The following is a 21,623-nucleotide window of genomic DNA, read 5'->3' on the forward strand; positions in this document are numbered from 1 at the left end:
CAACGTTAAATAATTTTGATATTTAATTTTTATCGTGATGGCTTTCTATGAAAGTGAAGAATTTAGTGAAGAAAATATTAATGATGGAAATGAACGTGTGCGGATTCGTGAATGGTCACTATCACGGTCACGACACTATGGAAATGTGATGTATGTATATACATTAGGGTGTTCGTTACGTCAGCACTCCGGCAGTCTAACGTATCCCTAATCGCCATTTGCAAATATGTGATGCAAATATGTTGATTTGCAAAGTGAACCGTTCGCAACGTTAAATAATTTTGATATTTAATTTTTATCGTGATGGCTTTCTATGAAAGTGAAGAATTTAGTGAAGAAAATATTAATGATGGAAATGAACGTGTGCGGATTCGTGAATGGTCACTATCACGGTCACGACACTATGGAAATGTGATGTATGTATATACATTAGGGTGTTCGTTACGTCAGCACTCCGGCAGTCTAACGTATCCCTAATCGCCATTTGCAAATATGTGATGCAAATATGTTGATTTGCAAAGTGAACCGTTCGCAAGGTTAAATAATTTTGATATTTAATTTTTATCGTGATGGCTTTCTATGAAAGTGAAGAATTTAGTGAAGAAAATATTAATGATGGAAATGAACGTGTGCGGATTCGTGAATGCTCACTATCACGGTCACGACACTATGGAAATGTGATGTATGTATATACATTAGGGTGTTCGTTACGTCAGCACTCCGGCAGTCTAACGTATCCCTAATCGCCATTTGCAAATATGTGATGCAAATATGTTGATTTGCAAAGTGAACCGTTCGCAAGGTTAAATAATTTTGATATTTAATTTTTATCGTGATGGCTTTCTAAGAAAGTGAAGAATTTAGTGAAGAAAATATTAATGATGGAAATGAACGTGTGCGGATTCGTGAATGCTCACTATCACGGTCACGACACTATGGAAATGTGATGTATGTATATACATTAGGGTGTTCGTTACGTCAGCACTCCGGCAGTCTAACGTATCCCTAATCGCCATTTGCAAATATGTGATGCAAATATGTTGATTTGCAAAGTGAACCGTTCGCAACGTTAAATAATTTTGATATTTAATTTTTATCGTGATGGCTTTCTATGAAAGTGAAGAATTTAGTGAAGAAAATATTAATGATGGAAATGAGCGTGTGCGGATTCGTGAATGGTCACTATCACGGTCACGACACTATGGAAATGTGATGTATGTATATACATTAGGGTGTTCGTTACGTCAGCACTCCGGCAGTCTAACGTATCCCTAATCGCCATTTGCAAATATGTGATGCAAATATGTTGATTTGCAAAGTGAACCGTTCGCAAGGTTAAATAATTTTGATATTTAATTTTTATCGTGATGGCTTTCTATGAAAAGTGAAGAATTTAGTGAAGAAAATATTAATGATGGAAATGAACGTGTGCGGATTCGTGAATGCTCACTATCACGGTCACGACACTATGGAAATGTGATGTATGTATATACATTAGGGTGTTCGTTACGTCAGCACTCCGGCAGTCTAACGTATCCCCTAATCGCCATTTGCAAATATGTGATGCAAATATGTTGATTTGCAAAAGTGAACCGTTCGCAAAGGTTAAATAATTTTGATATTTAATTTTTATCGTGATGGCTTTCTATGAAAGTGAAGAATTTAGTGAAGAAAATATTAATGATGGAAATGAACGTGTGCGGATTCGTGAATGCTCACTATCACGGTCACGACACTATGGAAATGTGATGTATGTATATACATTAGGGTGTTCGTTACGTCAGCACTCCGGCAGTCTAACGTATCCCTAATCGCCATTTTGCAAATATGTGATGCAAATATGTTGATTTGCAAAGTGAACCGTTCGCAACGTTAAATAATTTTGATATTTAATTTTTATCGTGATGGCTTTCTATGAAAGTGAAGAATTTAGTGAAGAAAAATATTAATGATGGAAATGAACGTGTGCGGATTCGTGAATGGTCACTATCACGGTCACGACACTATGGAAATGTGATGTAATGTATATACATTAGGGTGTTCGTTACGTCAGCACTCCGGCAGTCTAACGTATCCCTAATCGCCATTTGCAAATATGTGATGCAAATATGTTGATTTGCAAAGTGAACCGTTCGCAAGGTTAAATAATTTTGATATTTAATTTTTATCGTGATGGCTTTCTATGAAAGTGAAGAATTTAGTGAAGAAAATATTAATGATGGAAATGAACGTGTGCGGATTCGTGAATGGTCACTATCACGGTCACGACACTATGGAAATGTGATGTATGTATATACATTAGGGTGTTCGTTACGTCAGCACTCCGGCAGTCTAACGTATCCCTAATCGCCATTTGCAAATATGTGATGCAAATATGTTGATTTGCAAAGTGAACCGTTCGCAAGGTTAAATAATTTTGATATTTAATTTTTATCGTGATGGCTTTCTATGAAAGTGAAGAATTTAGTGAAGAAAATATTAATGATGGAAATGAACGTGTGCGGATTCGTGAATGGTCACTATCACGGTCACGACACTATGGAAATGTGATGTATGTATATACATTAGGGTGTTCGTTACGTCAGCACTCCGGCAGTCTAACGTATCCCTAATCGCCATTTGCAAATATGTGATGCAAATATGTTGATTTGCAAAGTGAACCGTTCGCAAGGTTAAATAATTTTGATATTTAATTTTTATCGTGATGGCTTTCTATGAAAGTGAAGAAAATATTAATGATGGAAATGAACGTGTGCGGATTCGTGAATGGTCACTATCACGGTCACGACACTATGGAAATGTGATGTATGTATATACATTAGGGTGTTCGTTACGTCAGCACTCCGGCAGTCTAACGTATCCCTAATCGCCATTTGCAAATATGTGATGCAAATATGTTGATTTGCAAAGTGAACCGTTCGCAAGGTTAAATAATTTTGATATTTAATTTTTATCGTGATGGCTTTCTATGAAAGTGAAGAATTTAGTGAAGAAAATATTAATGATGGAAATGAACGTGTGCGGATTCGTGAATGGTCACTATCACGGTCACGACACTATGGAAATGTGATGTATGTATATACATTAGGGTGTTCGTTACGTCAGCACTCCGGCAGTCTAACGTATCCCTAATCGCCATTTGCAAATATGTGATGCAAATATGTTGATTTGCAAAGTGAACCGTTCGCAAGGTTAAATAATTTTTGATATTTAATTTTTATCGTGATGGCTTTCTATGAAAGTGAAGAATTTAGTGAAAGAAAATATTAATGATGGAAATGAACGTGTGCGGATTCGTGAATGGTCACTATCACGGTCACGACACTATGGAAATGTGATGTATGTATATACATTAGGGTGTTCGTTACGTCAGCACTCCGGCAGTCTAACGTATCCCTAATCGCCATTTTGCAAATATGTGATGCAAATATGTTGATTTGCAAAGTGAACCGTTCGCAACGTTAAATAATTTTGATATTTAATTTTTATCGTGATGGCTTTCTATGAAAGTGAAGAATTTAGTGAAGAAAATATTAATGATGGAAATGAACGTGTGCGGATTCGTGAATGGTCACTATCACGGTCACGACACTATGGAAATGTGATGTATGTATATACATTAGGGTGTTCGTTACGTCAGCACTCCGGCAGTCGTTATTTACCAAGTTGATCATTTCTCTCACGACGCGACGCCCTCTAAATTTTTAGTTTATTGTCTAAAAAAAATAACGGACTATTGTAAACCGTTAATATTCACAACAAACTTTGCCCCAAATACGATTCATTTCCCATTTAACTTACATAGGAATTTGCCACTTCTTGCAAATATTTTTTTTTGTTCTCTCGCAGCCATGACATGGCAGCCAATCACATATTTTTGTACAGAATTGAACGGTCTACAAAAAAAGGTCTCTTATAATTTTTCGATAAACCTACTCCTTCAAAAGTTATTCCCGTTTAAAGTTAACCACTCGGTAAATTGCTAATTATAGAGTGAGAGTGTTAAGATAAAAGGTTCATATAAGCATGTGTCCGGAAATATATAGTTTTAAAGATACAGGGTGTGAAGGTTTTCTAATAGACTATTTTATTATTATCTCAAAGATCCGTTGGCCGATTTTGTTGAACTTTTGCCGTGTTGTGAACTTTGGTAAGTTAGCACTAATTAAATGATAATTATTATTTACAAGAATATTCAAACGATAAAAACTTATCCCAATAAATATTTAGCAACGCCTTGGATTCATTCGTTTTTACGCCTGTTGGCGGTGAAAACCATGCAAGCTTTTTCTTTGTCCTATGTTGTTAATTAAAAAAATAATAATTATATAAAAAAATATGAGTCCTAATAGCCTAAATTTTAGCAAAGTGTATGCAAAATATATGTTTTGGAACTTAATGGTTTAATTAATTATTCCCTTTAATGCATTTACCTATCCTACGCGCCAAGAAAAAATATTGCATTAGTCTAAACTTATTATTTATGTGATTCCGCTCCACGTATAATTTGCCCCTTGCTTCTTATACGGAAGAGTTGGATTAAAATAGTCAAACTGTACCTAACAAACCATGCCTTGACGCATATTTTGTTTATAATAATATCGGCTTTCTTTATCCGCCGGCCCAGACTAAACATCCATATCTATAAAATAGTTGGCCCACACTGAAAAGACCTCATTTCGGCCCTCGAACGTCCTTGCTCTATTCGCTGATCAACGCCGGCTAAACTATCGACTTACGTGTTGGCAAGTTGATTAGGCAGGTTATTGAACCCGGACCGTACCATGTCGCACCTCGCATGTCGTTTTTTCAAAGACGGGTCCCATATACATGCGGCCAGAAGTATTTTCAATACTAAAAACAAAAAACATTAAACAATTTAACTTTTGAATGGGTATAGGTGGCCAAATGTATTTTCTTTATCTCACAGTGATCACAATATCTCACAGTGATCACTCACAATCACTAAATTTACCGTTTAGGTTATAAACATTTTTTTGACAGGCAGATTTTTTTTCTCTTTTTTTTTAACTGTTAATGTTAAGTATAAAGTGTTTAATATCAAAATTCACAAATTTTTACAGATCATTTAAGTATGTAATAAAAAGTAAGTTTAAGCATTTAAAATAAGGAAGTTGCTCCCGTTTTCCCGTATTTCCGGAAGTGCCGCCATATTGAAAATATTTTAAACCGATAGAATCTTGATCTAGATATTGCATGTAGTTGTCTAGAAACTTCTAATACACGCTCAGCCTGGGTCATCCTGTATTGAGTAAATTAAAGTTAGGTATTTGTTACAAATTTATAATTTTGACATTATTTGCAGATCTTCTAATCACAGTTTTCATATTTGATACAATTGGACAGATATTTTAATAGCTTAAGAAATTATCTTCAAACGTATATAAGTTTTTTTTTTCTGGAATTATAGCAAAACTGTTTATTTTCTCCGTTATAAAGAAATATTTCACTTACATCATCAAATCTGTATCATTTCCTTTATATCTATTTATATCCACTCCTTTATTTCCGTTTTATTTTTGGCCAATTCCTTTGTTTCGGATTTCCTCCCCATCAGTTGTTTCTCCTTTTCATAGCTTTCTTCAAGTGGATTTAGTCAATTATAATTTACGAGTGGGCAATTTAGCGATTGATTGTTAGTGTCTATTTGTAGAAGTGACAACAAGGAAATGTCAAGTGTAATTTTGTTAAGCGCATCAATTGTACACAAGGACATTGCCACCTTTATAGAAAGAAAGATATTTATAGTAAACGGTATTAAGAAATGAACTACATTTTATATAGTTCATATCAAATAAACTTTTAGTCACGTGGTTAACCTTGACCGGCACAGCGTTGCCCACTTTTTCATATTTTCTTTTAATCAAAATATTTTAGGAAACAAAAAGAAATTAATTATAAATATATAATCAATTTTTATTATTTACATTAACAAAATTCACCTTCTTAACAGCGCGTTAGGAACATAAAAGGGCCATTGCTTTCCCGTTCAAAATATTCTAATAAAGTTGCGATGAGTTTTTTTACAACTATCTCTTCGTACTAAAAGAGGATCTAAAAAGAACAATGTTCGACTGCAAGGTTTGCTAGTTAACATTTTTAAGCTTAAAGTATCACAATAAAACTTTATTTAAACCAAAAACTCGTTTTACTTAACTAAAGTGTCAAAACGAATAACAATATCAGGAAATAAATAAATAAATATGACAACTTGACATTTTTTACAGCAGAGCTACCACCTGAATCCCCAGCACAAAATTTAAATTCCAGTTAGTCAGCCCGGCACTGAATATGTCCATGGTTGGCAACAAATAATTTAAAAATCGCGCCCTCAATTATGTAACTAAATTTTAATTGATTTCAAAATCTATACTAATATATAAAATCCTTAAGTGACTGACATACAGGTTGATTCTAGGGTGTAGAGGTTCGATAAGAGGGTGAAACCACCCCTCAAATATAACAATATTTTTTATTTAAAAAACGGTCAAGTTTCCGAAAAAACGCTTAAACACGTATATTTTATTTTGTTTTTTACATATTTTAAGATTTTTTAAAAATGTATACAGGGTGTTTCGAAAAATTTGGTCATTCATTAATCACGATCCTGCTTAAAGCGCTTGACGTAAAAAGCTGAGTTTTGGAAAACAGATTGACTTTAGGGTGTAGAGGTTCGATAAGAAGGAATTTTTCGAAACTCGAATTCTAAGGGGGTGAATCTATCCCTCAAATATTAAAATATTTTTTATTTAAAAACCGGTGAGTTTTTCGGAAAAACTCTTAAACACGTCTATTTTATTTTGTTGTTTTACATATTTTAAGATTTTTTATAAATTTATACAGGGTGTTTCATAAAATATGACCATTAAGTAATCACGATTTGCTTAAACTGCTTGACGTTTAAAGCTGATTTTTGGTAAACGGATTGATTGTGGGGTGTAGAGGTTCGATAAGGAGGGGTTTCTCGGATCTCAAATTCCGAGAGGGTGAAAACGCCCCTCACATATTACAACTGAGGGGCAACAATTTACTGAGGGATGTTTTTTAAATAAAAAATTTTGTTATTTAAAAAACGGTTAGTCTTTCGGGAAAACGCTTAGACAAGCATAATTTTTTTGTTTTTTTTTTACATATTTTGAAATTTTTTAAAAAATCATACAGGGTGTTACAAAAAGTTGGGTAATTTCTTAACCACCATTCTGCTTAAACTGCTTGACGTAAAAATTTTATTTTTGGCAAACGGATTTTTCGAAAGTCAAATTCCAACGAGATGAAACTAACCTTCAAATATTACCAAGTTATATAATAATATCGCCATATTGTTTTTTCTCGTGCTGACATAAATGTGAGAAAATTTTATCCAGTTTGTGTGTTAATGGAAATTCTTGCTTTGCTTTATCATCACCATTACAAATGATTAATTCGACGCGAACGAAGTCGCTGGTACACGCTAGTATATGTATAAATATATATTAATATATGTATTTGCGTAAGTTTTCTTGAGCCATTTCTTAACTATAAAAAAGTGATATTTTCTTGGGTTGAGGTTCGTTAATAAATAAATTTAGTTTGTGACGGGGATCCGTTACAATTATTTTGTTGGGGGTCGAACCATAAACTTTGTGACAAAACTCCAAGAATTTAACAAAACACTTTTATTAATAAACTTTACGTGACAATACTTTGACAATACTAATCATATATTATTTCTTCTTCCTACTGTGCCTCGCTTTCTTGATAATGGACTCGTCCAAGCGGTCGGGTCCAAGAGGGGCTCTATATAATAGTTCTGTGTTATAAGTTTTTTTTAAACATCTTGTCGTTTCGCCCTTAATTTTGGGGCATCTTCGAAAGTTTTTATTGTCTAATAAAAATTATAAATTACAATGTCAAAATAAACAGTAAAAACATTCATACAACAAATTAAACTATTATACACGGTGGTCCGAATTGTATTCCGGAAACTTCGGCAATATACTCTGCAGATAAAAATAAGTAAAAAAGTTCGTATAAATGTGTGTCCTAAAATGCTTACTTTCAGAGATAGAGGGTGTAGAAGTTTCATTTTATTTCGATTTTTTTCTAAATAATTTCTGAAGTAACGTCAATATTTGGATTAAAATTGGTGTCTGGTAGTTTTTTGACATGAGAAATTTCATTTTGGTGTCAATATGACTAGGGGGCGCCACCTACATGTGTTTTAACTGTTTTGAAGCGTAATAACTTTTTATCCGCACCTGCATAAAACTACCGAGTGAAAAAATATGCATCTCTGTGACTTTTTACGTAAAAAATATCTCTTTGTGAAAATCGATTCGAGCAACCGTTCTTAAGATATTTAGAATAGTAATAGACAATACATGTCATTATTGACGAAAATTAAACACGTTGAGTAGATAGTTATTTCACTAAAATAATAAATTTGTGAAATTTTTATTTTTTTAAATTAATTATAACTTTTTCTGCAAAAAATGATTATAAAACAGTTTCTATTGAATTTTTGACACAAAAACATTTCAAATTTATGATTTCAATCTAATAACTATTTAGTCAACAGACAACATGTTTAATTTATGTCAATGATGACAGGTATTGATAAGTTCGATTGCAAATATCTCGAAAACTATTACTCGTAGCCATTTTTACCAAGAGACCTTTTTTACGTAAAAAAACTCGTAAATGTATATTTTTTTACTCAGTAGTTTTATACAGGTACGAACAAAAAGTTATTACTCTTTAAACCAGTTAAAAATATGTAGGTGGCGCCCTCTACTAGTAGGAGCTTTATTGACATCAAAATCAAATTTCTCATGTCAAAAAACTCCCAGAGAGCAATTTTCATCCAAATATTGACGTTACTTCAGAATATATTTGGAAAAAATCTAAATAAAAATGAAACTTCTACACCCTGTATCTCCAAAACTAAGCATTTTAGGACATACATTTATACGAACTTTTTTACCTATTTTTATCTGCAGAATATGCTGCCGAAGTTTCCGGATTACAATTCGGACCACCCTGTATACTATATGTATAATTGAGTCAATTAGCTAACACAAATACAATTATAAAAATCAAGAAAACAAGAAATCATGTAATTTTAAAAGGATACGCACCTTGAGATTTTTATTTTTTCAGCACTTAACATCGAAACATGCATATTTGATGTTGTTTTTAATTACTTCTAGTTTATATAAAAGAAATTAATTTACAATAATTTTTTGCTAGGAAATGTTTCCGTAACTAGCCGAAATTAAAGATCGAAGTAATTCCAAAAACGTTTTATTCGCAAGCGCCGTAACGGCTGTTAAGTCGGCAAAAGTTGAAGTGGAAAATGATTTATACGATATGAGCAATGCCTTTCAATAGATTGGTCGATGTTCTAGAATGAAACGGCTGCTCGCTGAAACGAGTAATATATTTACTTTTTATTGTGTTTGTTTTCGAGAAGTACGCTCGGCCCTGTTAGAAATTTAACGTCGAAACTCTTTTGATTAATTTTTAAATAATTCACGCCAGTCATGCGCTCTAGTAACTTTTTAATGTCGCAAGTACCATGCTTAGAATGCTTAGAATGTTTAGGAGGGGAGTTAATCACCGCGACCTTATAGATCTATTGTGTGTTCCCCTTTCTTCAGTTATAACGAGTTATAACTCATCATACAGTCTCAGGGCTTTAATAAAAGCCAGTAAGTACGTAAGTACCATACGAATCAAAAGAAAAGATCGTAAGTACCAAAGATATTTAAACTAGGGAGATACAACGATCCATTCATAAAACGCTCTAAACTTTTATCACACATTGCGACAGTCAACGAGTGCGAGAGAGAAGGATCCTCGAGAGAGAATGGACAAAGAAGGGAATAGGGTATCGGCGCAACGGCAACGATGTAGTTGTTTACAAATATTAGACGGTTGAGTTCAATTTCCAGTGGCGTGCCGATCGACCGACAGTATTTTAAGGAAATTAAAATAATTGTTTAATAAATTTAAAAAAATAATAATAACACTTACATATTTGTCGCATTGTAAAAAGTTGAGGGGGGATATTAATGGGAAAAAAATATGTTGAGGGAGGATAGCGAAATAAATAAAAACCGGTATAATTTTTTATTATAAGATGGCTTTCCACATAAGAATAACTAAATAAAAAAATCAATAAGCGTTTTTTACTTTATTTTATTAAATAAAATATCAAATTTTGAATGTATTAGTAAATGCAGTTTCAATATCTTGTTCCAAACCTTGTTCATCTCCGGTGAATGAGACTCCCACAATTAGCAATAACAAAATAAAATAGTTATTTTAACCTAGTAACACAATATTTTACCAAAAACTAATATTTGTAGACTTCACATATTTTTGATAAAAACTTTATTATTATATGTATATTTATTATATACCTATACGAATTTTACAACTACTAAAATGTGTGTCTAAAGGGATCGCACCGCGATTAAAAAACCGATACAAAGACACAAAGTACCAGAGTGGTGCGACCCCAAAAACAAAATAGAAATAAATTAAATTATAAAAATAAACAGAATTAAAAAAATAAAATTAAATAAAAAAAGTGAAAATATAATTTTATCAGGGATGAACAGAGATAAGCAGAGAGGCATAACGAAACAGTGTAACCGGAACAGCAACCAATGACGGGCATATCAGAAGAACAAGAACCTCACAAATCATCCCCCAATCTCTTCTCTTAGTCTTAAAATATATTTATTTTTTTTTCTCTGGTTTGCAAAGGAAAATTCATATTGTTTATAAATAATAAAAAGTGCATGTGTAAAGAATTTCAATACAATAAAATGTAAAAATACAACAAAATGTAGTAGTCATAAAATTCATGTAATAAGTACATTAATTATATGTATGTCAAAAGATGTCCATTTACATTATAGCAACCAAAATTTAAAACAAAAGCCGTATTAAATTGTAACGGCAACAAAAAAGTAAGGCCGCAAAATTCCATTTTTGGTACACCCCAATAAAATTTTCACAAAAGGTAGGTAATGATTTGTCAAACCCAAGTGGGTACCTAGATTATACTTATTCAATACCCTTTCTTAAAAGGGAAACAGAAATTGTTATTAAGGTATTAGTAATTAGTACGTACCACATGTACCTTTTTTCTACAAATAATTTAATTAATAAATATATAATTTAAAAAACATAATAAATTAATAAATATACAATTTAAAAAATAAACCTAAAAATAAATATAATTTAGAAATCTGCTATTTTTTATGTCTAGGTCCGCCTCTGGTCTACAGAGAAGAGGATATAATAATATACCTAACCCTACTTATTTTTATTTACCGGTGAAAAGTTAAATTTGGATTTAAATGAGACACTCTCTTGTACACAATACATGAATGCACCATATTTTTAAATTAATATCCACATAAGTCCACAAAATAACGCAAAAATACTATAATACTGCAAATAAAGAATACGGAGCTTGGTCGGCGGCATAGCAACATCGCAACAGGAGAATCTAGGAATTTTCATTCGTCCTCGAAATCCGTTGCACTACGCCGGCATATTTCTAAAACTGACGTTGCCAAACTGCTTTTTATTATTAAAAGAAACACGATCATGATATTTTTATTCCATTATAAAATTTAAAATAGTTAAGCAGTTAAGCAGTTAAGCATTAAATGAAAACATTGACGTTAGCAAATTAATGTACTTGATATATTATAGAAATATAACAAAATTATTTATTACTTAATAATTGGTTGTGGTATTTAATCGAATACTAATACCAATATACAGGTAAATCTGGCAAATGTTTTCGGTGTAAGTGAGATGCGAAAATAAAGATAGAATAATGACCGATGAAGGAAAAAGGTAAACAATTGTATCTCTTGAGTGTAAATATCTTTGGTAAGTACCATACGATCAAGAAAAAAAACGGTGTTAAAGACGGCTGGGGAATGACAATTGATGATAATTTTGGCGAGGTCAAGTAATGACGTCTACATTACTTGGCCCGCATTCTACTTTATTTTTTAATGGCGCTTATTGCCAATTGGCCTAAAGAAGATTTTAATTTATTTCTATACTGAGTAAAAATGACTTTTAAATGTTTTTATTTCCAAAAAATATTTTTTTGGAAATAATTATATTTATAAATAATTTTATTAAAAGAAAATAATTACCTGTATGTAGTTTACTACGGAAGCTAGAATAGTCTAATTCACACTAACCTAACATACATTATTATATGTTTTGCAATAATATCGCATATGAAGTTTCAAAATATTTGAAAACAGTGCGGTCGAGATTGTAGCACAATGATTTTGAATTGGGAAATGTTAAAGTCGTATGAAAGCAAACCGCCCAGCTACGTCGAAACACCGGTTCCCACTGGAACACCGAAGTTAAGCGACGTAAGGCGATACTAGTGGATGGACGGGTGACCGGTTAAAAACTCTGTATCGTGCTGTTTTCTAAAAAAAAACGGCAAAAGTGTAAAATCTCTTGACACACACTGCTCATTCACGCCGGTTCGAGGCCGGATGAGATCGGATATCTCGTGAGTAAGAGTCGATTTAGACACTTGCAAAGTCGGTAGGCCATGGACCATGATATGACCGAGGACCGCGGTTCGGATTCCGCGTAAGCAAAGTAGGCCCCGTCCAGATTAGCCCTGGCAACAAAAAGGACACGTTAACTGAAATCTTTACTTTTATTATATTCTTCTCGTGCAAGTCCTGCCTTATCTATACACAACACAACCAATATCTTCCCATTTACTGAAGCACTCACGAAACGTACGCATTTACTAACAAAATCTATTTTGGTAAAATCTTTTTTTATGTCAGTATACCTATGATATAGGTAAAAGTTTGCTTTTGTTGGCTTATTGTTTTAGAGACTTGACTCTTGACTGATATTCATATCTACTTAAAATCTTCGTTAAAGCAATTTTTTTCTTTATATTATAAATCAAAATGAATTATTGTATCATCTTAAAAACACTTTGAAACTAGTAAACACGATAATTTCAAAACATTCAGTGGTTTCAGCTCTTTTATTTGCTCTACGTATTTAGTCTAGTCGTCCGACCAGAGAGCAACCTTCAATAGCCGCATGGAACTGCAGTGTTGCCGTGTCACAAATTATGCTTGCAGTAGAAAGTAACACCTGGGATGCAACTTTGTTCATGTTTCAAAGCGATAGTAAAGTAATTTGTAGCTTGACGCACTATGTTCAGTAGCAACATCGATTCATAGCGATATTCTGATTTCTCGCTTTGTGGCGAGGCGACTGCCTAGACATAGCCTAGACCGAGTGTGATAGTGATATCATATATCGCCGCATTTGGGGCCGTAATCTACGCCCTCAAAATAGGGTGTATACCAATTTTGGTGAAAATCGGACGATTTCCACTTTTCCCAATAATTACCAAAGAGAAAAAAATTGTAAATTTTTGTAAAAATTTGTCAAACCCTGGAAGATAAACCAAGTACCAGTACTGGACACCTTGCAGCAACATTCAGTAAAAGAGTTTTAAGTGAACAAGAACCCGAGACCATCACGAGCAGAAATGAAAATAAAATTCAAAAGACTACTGGAAATGAAGTTTGTCCATCAATTACCTTAATAATTTTTTTAAACCGCGACATTAAAATGAACAAAAAAAAAGTTATTAAATAAAATTAAAATATTATTTGTTTATAGTCTCATTGTTAGTAATATTATTCTGTGAATTACGGCAAAAACTTTTTAATCAAAATTTAAATATAAATTTCAATTCGATCGTAGAAAAATGTTGTGTACAACATGTGCGAACATATTTGTTACACTAGTTACACAAATAACTATTCGTACTTTTATACTTCGGCGTAAAAGTGCTTTACTTCTATGCCTAGGCTTGCCTAGGCGTTAATATGACTTTTTTATATTGTCAATCACGTCATTAAAATTAATACTTTTGTGATCTTTGAAAAAAAAATCAACTTTTTGCGCTGTTTAATTTGGGGAAAATAATGACCAATATATTTCAGGAACCGTGTTCCGTAATAATAAAAAATTGAGGCAAGACATAGAAAAGGAACAGAAAACTATAATCAAGGTAAAAAACGGAATGCAGCCGTTTATTGTAAATTAATTCGAAAAATTAATCTGTTTCTATTGGGTATTTGTCAAATTTCACAATTAAAGATAAATTTGATACAAATCGCTAAAAAATGTGTTGTCTGGTCGAATTTTGAAATATTTCATTTGAAAAAAAAAGTTATAACATTGAGATGAAAGAAAAATAGGAAATGTTAAATAATAGCAGCCGATTCTTTTAAACTTGAAAATAAAAACAAGCAGAAAAATATTCTTAAAGTTTATTTTTCAAAATTAATTTAGCTTACCAAAGCTTTTGAATTGATGGTTTTTTGAATCAGTAGTTCAAAAACCTCTTTGTTAATGTTAACAAACAGTTTGTGCGTATATCGAACAATAATAATTAATGGACCAATATTTTGTTTATTCAATATGTATGCAAAATTGAACGTACATGTAGGTATTTATGGATTAAATGATTAAACATATGACAACACTGGAGGTTATGAGTTACATGTATAGATTGTTTATTCGAACATATCGTTTTAAATGCATATTGATACACTAATAGCAAAACAAGCAATTTTGTAGAGCAACGAGCTATTTTTAAATTCAGCCTCTAAAAATCGAATTGAAATGTAAATTTGTGATGTTAGAATTATTTATAACGTTCTCTTCAATTACGGAAATAAGTCATCAAACAAACAATCTTTGCAGTGAATATAATCTTTCTGAAGTACAATTCACTCTAAAGTATAGTAGTATCAATCATCGAGTAGCGTCACTTCGGTTCCGAAATTTACAAGTGCATGCGCGAAATACACAGATAGTAAAGGCAATAAAACATGATATTAACATTTGAGTGCGAAACGTGTTGTTGTTTGCTGTGTTTTTAATAATTATTATTAATAATGCCAGGAACGTGTTGTGCGTATCACCCTTGTTTAACAAGACCAGGAGATAAGAAATCCATGTTTTCATTTCCCAAAGACTATGATCAGTAAATACATTTAACAATGTATTATAAAGTATTTTATGTGTCCACTTCAAGTTTCTTACATCGTATTCGACATAGTTCACATTTTCAGCAGTGTATTAGTCAGGATCACCTTCAAAGCCGGCGGCTAAAATTGGAACATCAAACATCAAAGGTTTCGACGCTTACTGTCGCTACTCGTTCGTTTGTTATACTTTGGTAGTATTTCACCAAATTTTATTTTATTTATTAGTTTTGTAGAGAGTGTGAATAAAGGACAATTATTACACTAAAATCTTTGACCTTAGTTCATTAATACTCGATATTTTTAAATAAAAAATGTGATAAACTTCTATTGTTTTTAATTTTATTTTTACACAACTAGATACTATAGCTTTGTTCCAACGACGGAAAGAACCGTACTCGGTACGGTAACGCTTCTGCGCAGTGGAGAAAAAGCGTTCCAACCACGAGAGAATCGTTTAGTGAACGATAACTTTTGCGTTCCAACAAGACTTGTCACCGTTAGTGAATCGATTCCGGGACCGTAATTTCGATACCAGCCTGAAAGCAAGAATCATAGGGACTGACATGCGCATTAAGAGTGTGTCAGCAGATCACTGATTTTTTCTGGACTTTAAGTTCCTTTAGCCATTTCTCTTATTAATTTTAACAGTTTATGTTAAATGTGTTTAATGTTATTTTGACGACGCTTTGAAGCTTAAAGTTTTATTTGATGTTTATCGTGCATTTATTTTAAATATTTCTCTATTTTTGAACTATGATGAGTGACGAAGAGGACCGCGATATCGAGTCTTTGTTGGATACCAGCGAAAATGATTTGAACGAATGATTCAAACGTACAAATATAAATAAATCTCCCCCCAATTTATTAATCATTGTCTTATAGTGTATCGTTCAAGCACGTAAGTACCGTACGATCGAGAAAAAACGGCGTCCAGTTGGCTTGGAAATGATGATCAATGCCATTCTCCATATAACTTTACATATAAAAAATGACAGAGCAATAGCTTACGCCGTTTTTTTTTGTTCGATTATACGGTATATTGCTTATTTTGAATCCCTTAGTTAATAAAAATCGTATAAAAAAATCTACCTAACTCTTACATCTAACCAATAACAATAACAAAAAATAAGGTTATGAATTGGATTCCAGCGTCAAAGACGTCACAGCGGCCAGGACGAATTCTAAAATCGATTCCCAAACCGTTCCAACTGCATTTAATTTTGGTATCGTAACGGAACTGTCCAAGTCGACACATGCGCACAAATTCGATCCCGGCGATACCAATAACCGTTCTAGAACGGTCCTAATTTCTGCGTTGGAACAAAGCTTATGTTTCACTTACAAGTACCATAATCATTTTTAGCTTATTTAACCATTTCCAATTATGGTATAGCCTTCCTCACATATTTAGACACTGTCTTTGTAGTTGGACCCATTGTTGTCTATATTGTTGACTATATACGGGCCCAAATTATCTCTGCTAATTTTCTAATATCATGGCCCTATCTTAGGTTTGGTCTTCTTCTAGGTATTTTAATTTCTCGTGGGTACAATGCCGTAATTTTTGTGCTACATCTGTTGTCCGTCCTTCTTGCCCTGCCCATTGTCACTTTGTAATGTTCTTATTTGAGGTTTGCAATTACATGCTCTGAAGGAAACTAGGACTACATAAAAATCAACTTTATTTTCAAGTAAATTGTACAAACTGTTCTTGTGTAAATCTTATAGTAATTAAATTCGGTTAATCCATATTAGCATATCGCGCGACATCCAATAATGCATAGTTGCATTCCTAATATTATATAAACAACTAGGTAATTCTAAACATATAATATTAACTGTCCTTAATTAACTTAACTTAAGAAATACTTATATCTAAACTATTATGTAGGGGGAGTATTAATATTAATACACTACACCTACCAGGGGTGAAAAATAAAAAAAGTTTTCTGGACTGATAAAATACTTTTTTTTTCATACTTATGTCTTAGCAACAAAATTAAAATACTACTAAAATTAATTTTCCTAATTATAATACAGTTTTACTTTGTTTTTATGTACTTCTTTATACTTCCCGTTCACTTCTATCACTAAATTTCTGTCTTTTACTTCTTTCACTTTATATGGGTCCACAAATAAAGGATCCAACTTATTATCTACACTCTTATTTTCTAACAAAATCATATCTCCTACGTTATAATTACAAATTTTACAATTTTTGTCATAATTTTCTTTACGCTTATTTTTTGATGCCAGCAAATTTTTCAGCGCGTCGATCCATGCAGTTTGTAAGCGAACTTTTAATTCTTTTGGATAGTCATCAAAATTATAGATTGGGTCAATATTACTATTTACATTCGATGGAATTTTACCGAGTTTTCCGAAAACTAGCTCGTATGGCGTGTATTAGTTGACATATTTAGAGGAAAGGTGCCATATTTCGGATAGATTTTGTTTTTATTTATAATAAAAGAAAATAATTAAATTGGACTTTGGGTATACAGGTGAATATATTTGTAGGGGTATAATAAAAAGTTATACACAATCAAATAAGATTAATTTTAATACAAAAACACTTAAAAAAACTAAAAAAACTAAAATATGCATTTCTGTGCTTTGAAAAAAAAGTTGCCTAATTTCGGATGACATGGTTTCTAATTTCGGATTTAGAGTAAAAGTAATATAAAGAAGGCTTAACGTTAAAAATTAAGATTATTTGATTTAGTTTATGCGTCCATACACATTTCACACACATAATCTTTGATTTGATCATAATTTGCGCATTGCTCATGAACCCATCGGCTACATTTTACACATTTTACCCATTTTTCTTCCCATCTTCCGAAAATAGACCATTACAGAACATACATTCCACATCAACATCACTAGCATTCATGTCAGAATCATCATCGAGTATTGGATCCTCCTCGGAACTACTAGACGACGTTTCAGGTAGTCCTTTTTTCTTTTTTATTGCCAGCTTAGGTTTCTTTAATGGCTTTGTCTTCTTGCCTTCGCTCTTTTCTTGGCCTTTACTTTTATCTTTTTTGTTGCTCTTGCCCTTGTCGTCATTTTCAGTAAAATTTCTTTTAACGTTTTTTTTATTTTTTAGAGACTCTTTTCTCTCTTTTTCATGTATTGAAATTTCTAGCTCGTTCTTGTACGGAGTGCTGGTAATGACATTACTTGATCCTTGCTTCCCTTTGCGTTTTCCTGATGTGTTTTGCATTCCACTACATGAGGGAATAGGAATGATGTCTTCAGCCGTTATTAGAGTAGAAGGCTTTTTAGCTACTTTTGGGGCTATCAGTGTTTCCTGCTCCTCCCTTTTCTCTCTTTCAGGTGTAGTCTGAATCACCAATTGCTGCACATTTTCAGAAGTATTTAGGTCAAAGTATGAGTCCTGCTGCGGTGGTGTTCTTTCCCTTTGTCTTTCAATAACAAAATCTACATCCGAAAAAGCATCTCTATTAAAGGGACAAATTCCCTATTTGCGAAAACCGTTGACGGATATTTCGGCAGTAGCACACTTTAAATATGCTGAGGACATTAATTTGCATATTTGAAATGCGGTAACGTTGCGATCTGGATTATTTTTCAGCCATGATTGAATTGATTGTGAGTAGTAAGTTTTGAATGGAGCCATGAAAGATAAGTCCAGAGGCTCTAACTTGTGGGATGTATGGGGAGGAATGCAAATAATAGTCAAGTGATTGCTTCGAGCTATCTCAATAACGTCCAAGTTTCTTGTGTGGCTATAGTGCCCATCCAGGACTAGTAAAACTGGATCGTTTTCTGTTGGTTTACCGTGGGCAATAAAATGTTTTAACCATTGTGTAAATATGTGTTGCTGTATCCAATCAGAGGGATGGCAGGCAGCAATAGATCCAGGAGGAGCCCCGTCTAATAATTCTGCTTTCATGTTCTTGCGAGGGAACACGAAAAGTGGTGGAACAAACCCCCCTGCGGCATTCATGCAGAACACGACTGTTACTAAGGCGCCTCTTTCAGCTGCAGTTACTGCGCACACTTGTTTCTTTCCCTTTAAAGAAATGACGCGGGGATGTTTGGACTGGACTGTTGTTATGCCAGTTTCGTCCACGTTATATATTCGTAAAGCATTGAATTTAATTTTTTCCATTGCTGGCTCAAGTAAATCAAAGAAATGATCAATATTTTCCTTTGTGAAGCCCTTTATTCTAGCTTTTGATAAGCCTTGTGGTTTATGTAGCGTTAAGTTTTTATTTCTTCTTAAAAATGCACGTAACCATTTTTTCCAGCTTGGCCTTTCTCACGAGAAAATCTATGCGAACATCCATTTTTTTCAGCAAGTTGGTAAGCAAACCTTCTGATGTCTGTTGTACTTAGACCAAAGAAACGTCGATCCATTTCCAAACAATAATCAACTAACATCTTCTCCAAGTCTGGCGAAAGGCCAGGTCTTCTTCCGGCTGGAGCTGGAGAACTGCCACGCTTGACATAGTCTTCTAAAGTTGATTTTGGAACATTAAAAGGGCGCGAAGCTTTCAAATATCCCATTTCTTTGTTTTTTTATGGCATCAATAGCGTTCTGCATGCTTTCTGAAGACCAGGTTTTAGGTTTTTTATTTCTTCCAGGCATTTCTGCAACTAAAAACACACCAATAAAATACCTGGTTTGAATATCTGGTCTCCCAATTTCGGATATCCGAAATTATGCAACTGACTCTATCCGAAATTAGGCAACATGTCATTTTGAGGTTAGGTCGCCGGTAAAAATTGTTTACAACAACAAATTGAAATTGTGTTATGTGTAAAATAAACTACAATATTTGACCTACCTTTTTGTATATTTAAAGTCCTAGTTAAACAAAACATCACCACAAAAACAATTGCAAAAGGAAGTAAAAAAATAAACTCAAATAATTCAAATACACGAAACACACCATAGATCGGCTAATAGATGAGATACAACTAATTTTTTAGATAGACATATTATTACTACAGCTCCTCGAAGTTTTACAGAGATTTCGGCAGCTCAACATAGATGGCGTTGGAGATACCATGGTATCCGAAATTAGGGAACTATCCGGGGTTTGGTACCTTTCCTCTACTGTATGATTAAATGAAAAACACCAATATGAAATCCGGTCTATCCAATTATTTTGACTTGAATTTGCTAATCTGATACGAAGATATGCATTCAAATGTTTATGTGAATTTTCTAGTGCACTCAGTGATTCCTGATGATAGGTTGTAGAATTTAATTGATTAATATCGAGTAGCTTACATGTTTCTTTAAAAGTATTAGAAATAAATTCAGAACCTTGATCTGTAACAATCTCTTCCGGGATACCATAGTGTAAAATGAAATTATTTACTAAAGATTTTGCAACCGTTACGGCTTCTTTATCGTACAAAGGGTAAGCTTCTACAAATTTAGTTAAATCGCATTGTATAGTTGAAATGCATTTCAGAAAAAAAATATTTTTTTTTCTGAAATGCTGAAGTAGCCGTTGTTGTTATTTTCAATGTTTTTTTTTTGTTTTTAAAATGTTTATGTTTCTGGTAATCGTCACATTTTTTAACAAAATTTTCCACATCTTTTCTAAGATTAGGCCAAAAATAATATTTTCTAATATTTTTAAATAAACGTTGTATACCTGCGTGACCGCCAGTCGGTAAAACATGAAAATCGTTAATAATAATTTTCCGCAACTCTTTATTTTCTATTCGTTCCACGTCTTTTATCACATTTATTTTTATAGTTAATTTTTTAATTTGATCTTTAGCCTGAACAAGAGTTTTTAAAAATTCGCTACTTTTTTTATTTTTTATGCAATATAATTCCAGAATATTATTTTCTTCGCATAGTTTTTCCAGTTCCCTCAATGACGTACCTAAGTCATACACTGATCGATTGTTCTGGTTAAGATATATTATTTGCGCATCTATGTTATATATAATATTTTTACAGTGCGAATTGGAACGATGTATTAAATTTCTAGATTTTTTAAAGTTTGTATCTGTCAGTTGACGTAATTCAACTGTCTCATCGGTACGTTTAAGCACTTCCACAACAACAAGGTGATCAAGCCTTTTGCTACTGGACATGTCAGAAATGCACCGATTTGCACAAGTTGCCTTTTTTGACTGAGCTCTTATAATTACATTCACCTTTTCAAATGAAGGTAGTATACTTAACTTATACTTATAACTTAAGGAAATGAATGGTAGTATAAATTTACTACCATTCAATTCCTTAAGTTCACTCGATTCCAATTTCACTCGTGATAAAGCATCAGCTGTTACATTTTTAGAGCTTTTTATATAATGTACTGAAAAATCATACTCTTCCAAAGTTAACCTAAATTTTGTTAATCTGCTAGACGGATTAGTCATATTAAATAAATAAATTAAAGGTCTATGATCAGTTAAAATTTTAAATTTCCTCCCAAACAAATAAGGTCTAAAAACTTTTTTTATTTTTCAGCCCTGGGAGGTGTAGTGTATTAATATTAATACACTACAACTTCAGGGATTTGGTTC

The 21,623-nt window shown here is 32.8% G+C and overlaps 1 protein-coding gene across 1 annotated transcript; it reads right to left on the reverse strand.

Moving 5' to 3' along the window:
- Positions 1-17,913: 17,913 nt before the first annotated feature.
- On the reverse strand, positions 17,914-19,236 carry LOC115874879. Its single transcript, XM_030890177.1, has 2 exons — positions 18,626-19,236; positions 17,914-18,562 (listed from the first exon to the last, which is right to left on the reverse strand). The coding sequence occupies exons 1-2, from the start codon at positions 19,234-19,236 to the stop codon at positions 17,914-17,916; spliced, it is 1,260 nt and encodes a 419-aa protein (XP_030746037.1).
- Between the last annotated feature and the right edge of the window lie 2,387 nt (positions 19,237-21,623).

Source organism: Sitophilus oryzae, unplaced genomic scaffold (genome assembly GCF_002938485.1).
Source record: "Sitophilus oryzae breed Bouriz unplaced genomic scaffold, Soryzae_2.0 scaffold_1307_pilon_pilon, whole genome shotgun sequence".
Classification (NCBI taxonomy): domain Eukaryota; kingdom Metazoa; phylum Arthropoda; class Insecta; order Coleoptera; family Curculionidae; genus Sitophilus; species Sitophilus oryzae.

What these genes read in the sequence shown, in the direction of transcription:
- LOC115874879 (XM_030890177.1), bottom strand. Translation starts at nt 19,236, where the DNA reads ATGGAAAAAATTAAATTCAATGCTTTACGAATATATAACGTGGACGAA. An exon ending in ATGTCCTCAGCATATTTAAA is followed by an intron (nt 18,563 to 18,625) that starts GTGTGCTACTGC and finishes TCCCTTTAATAG; the next exon opens with AGATGCTTTTTCGGATGTAG.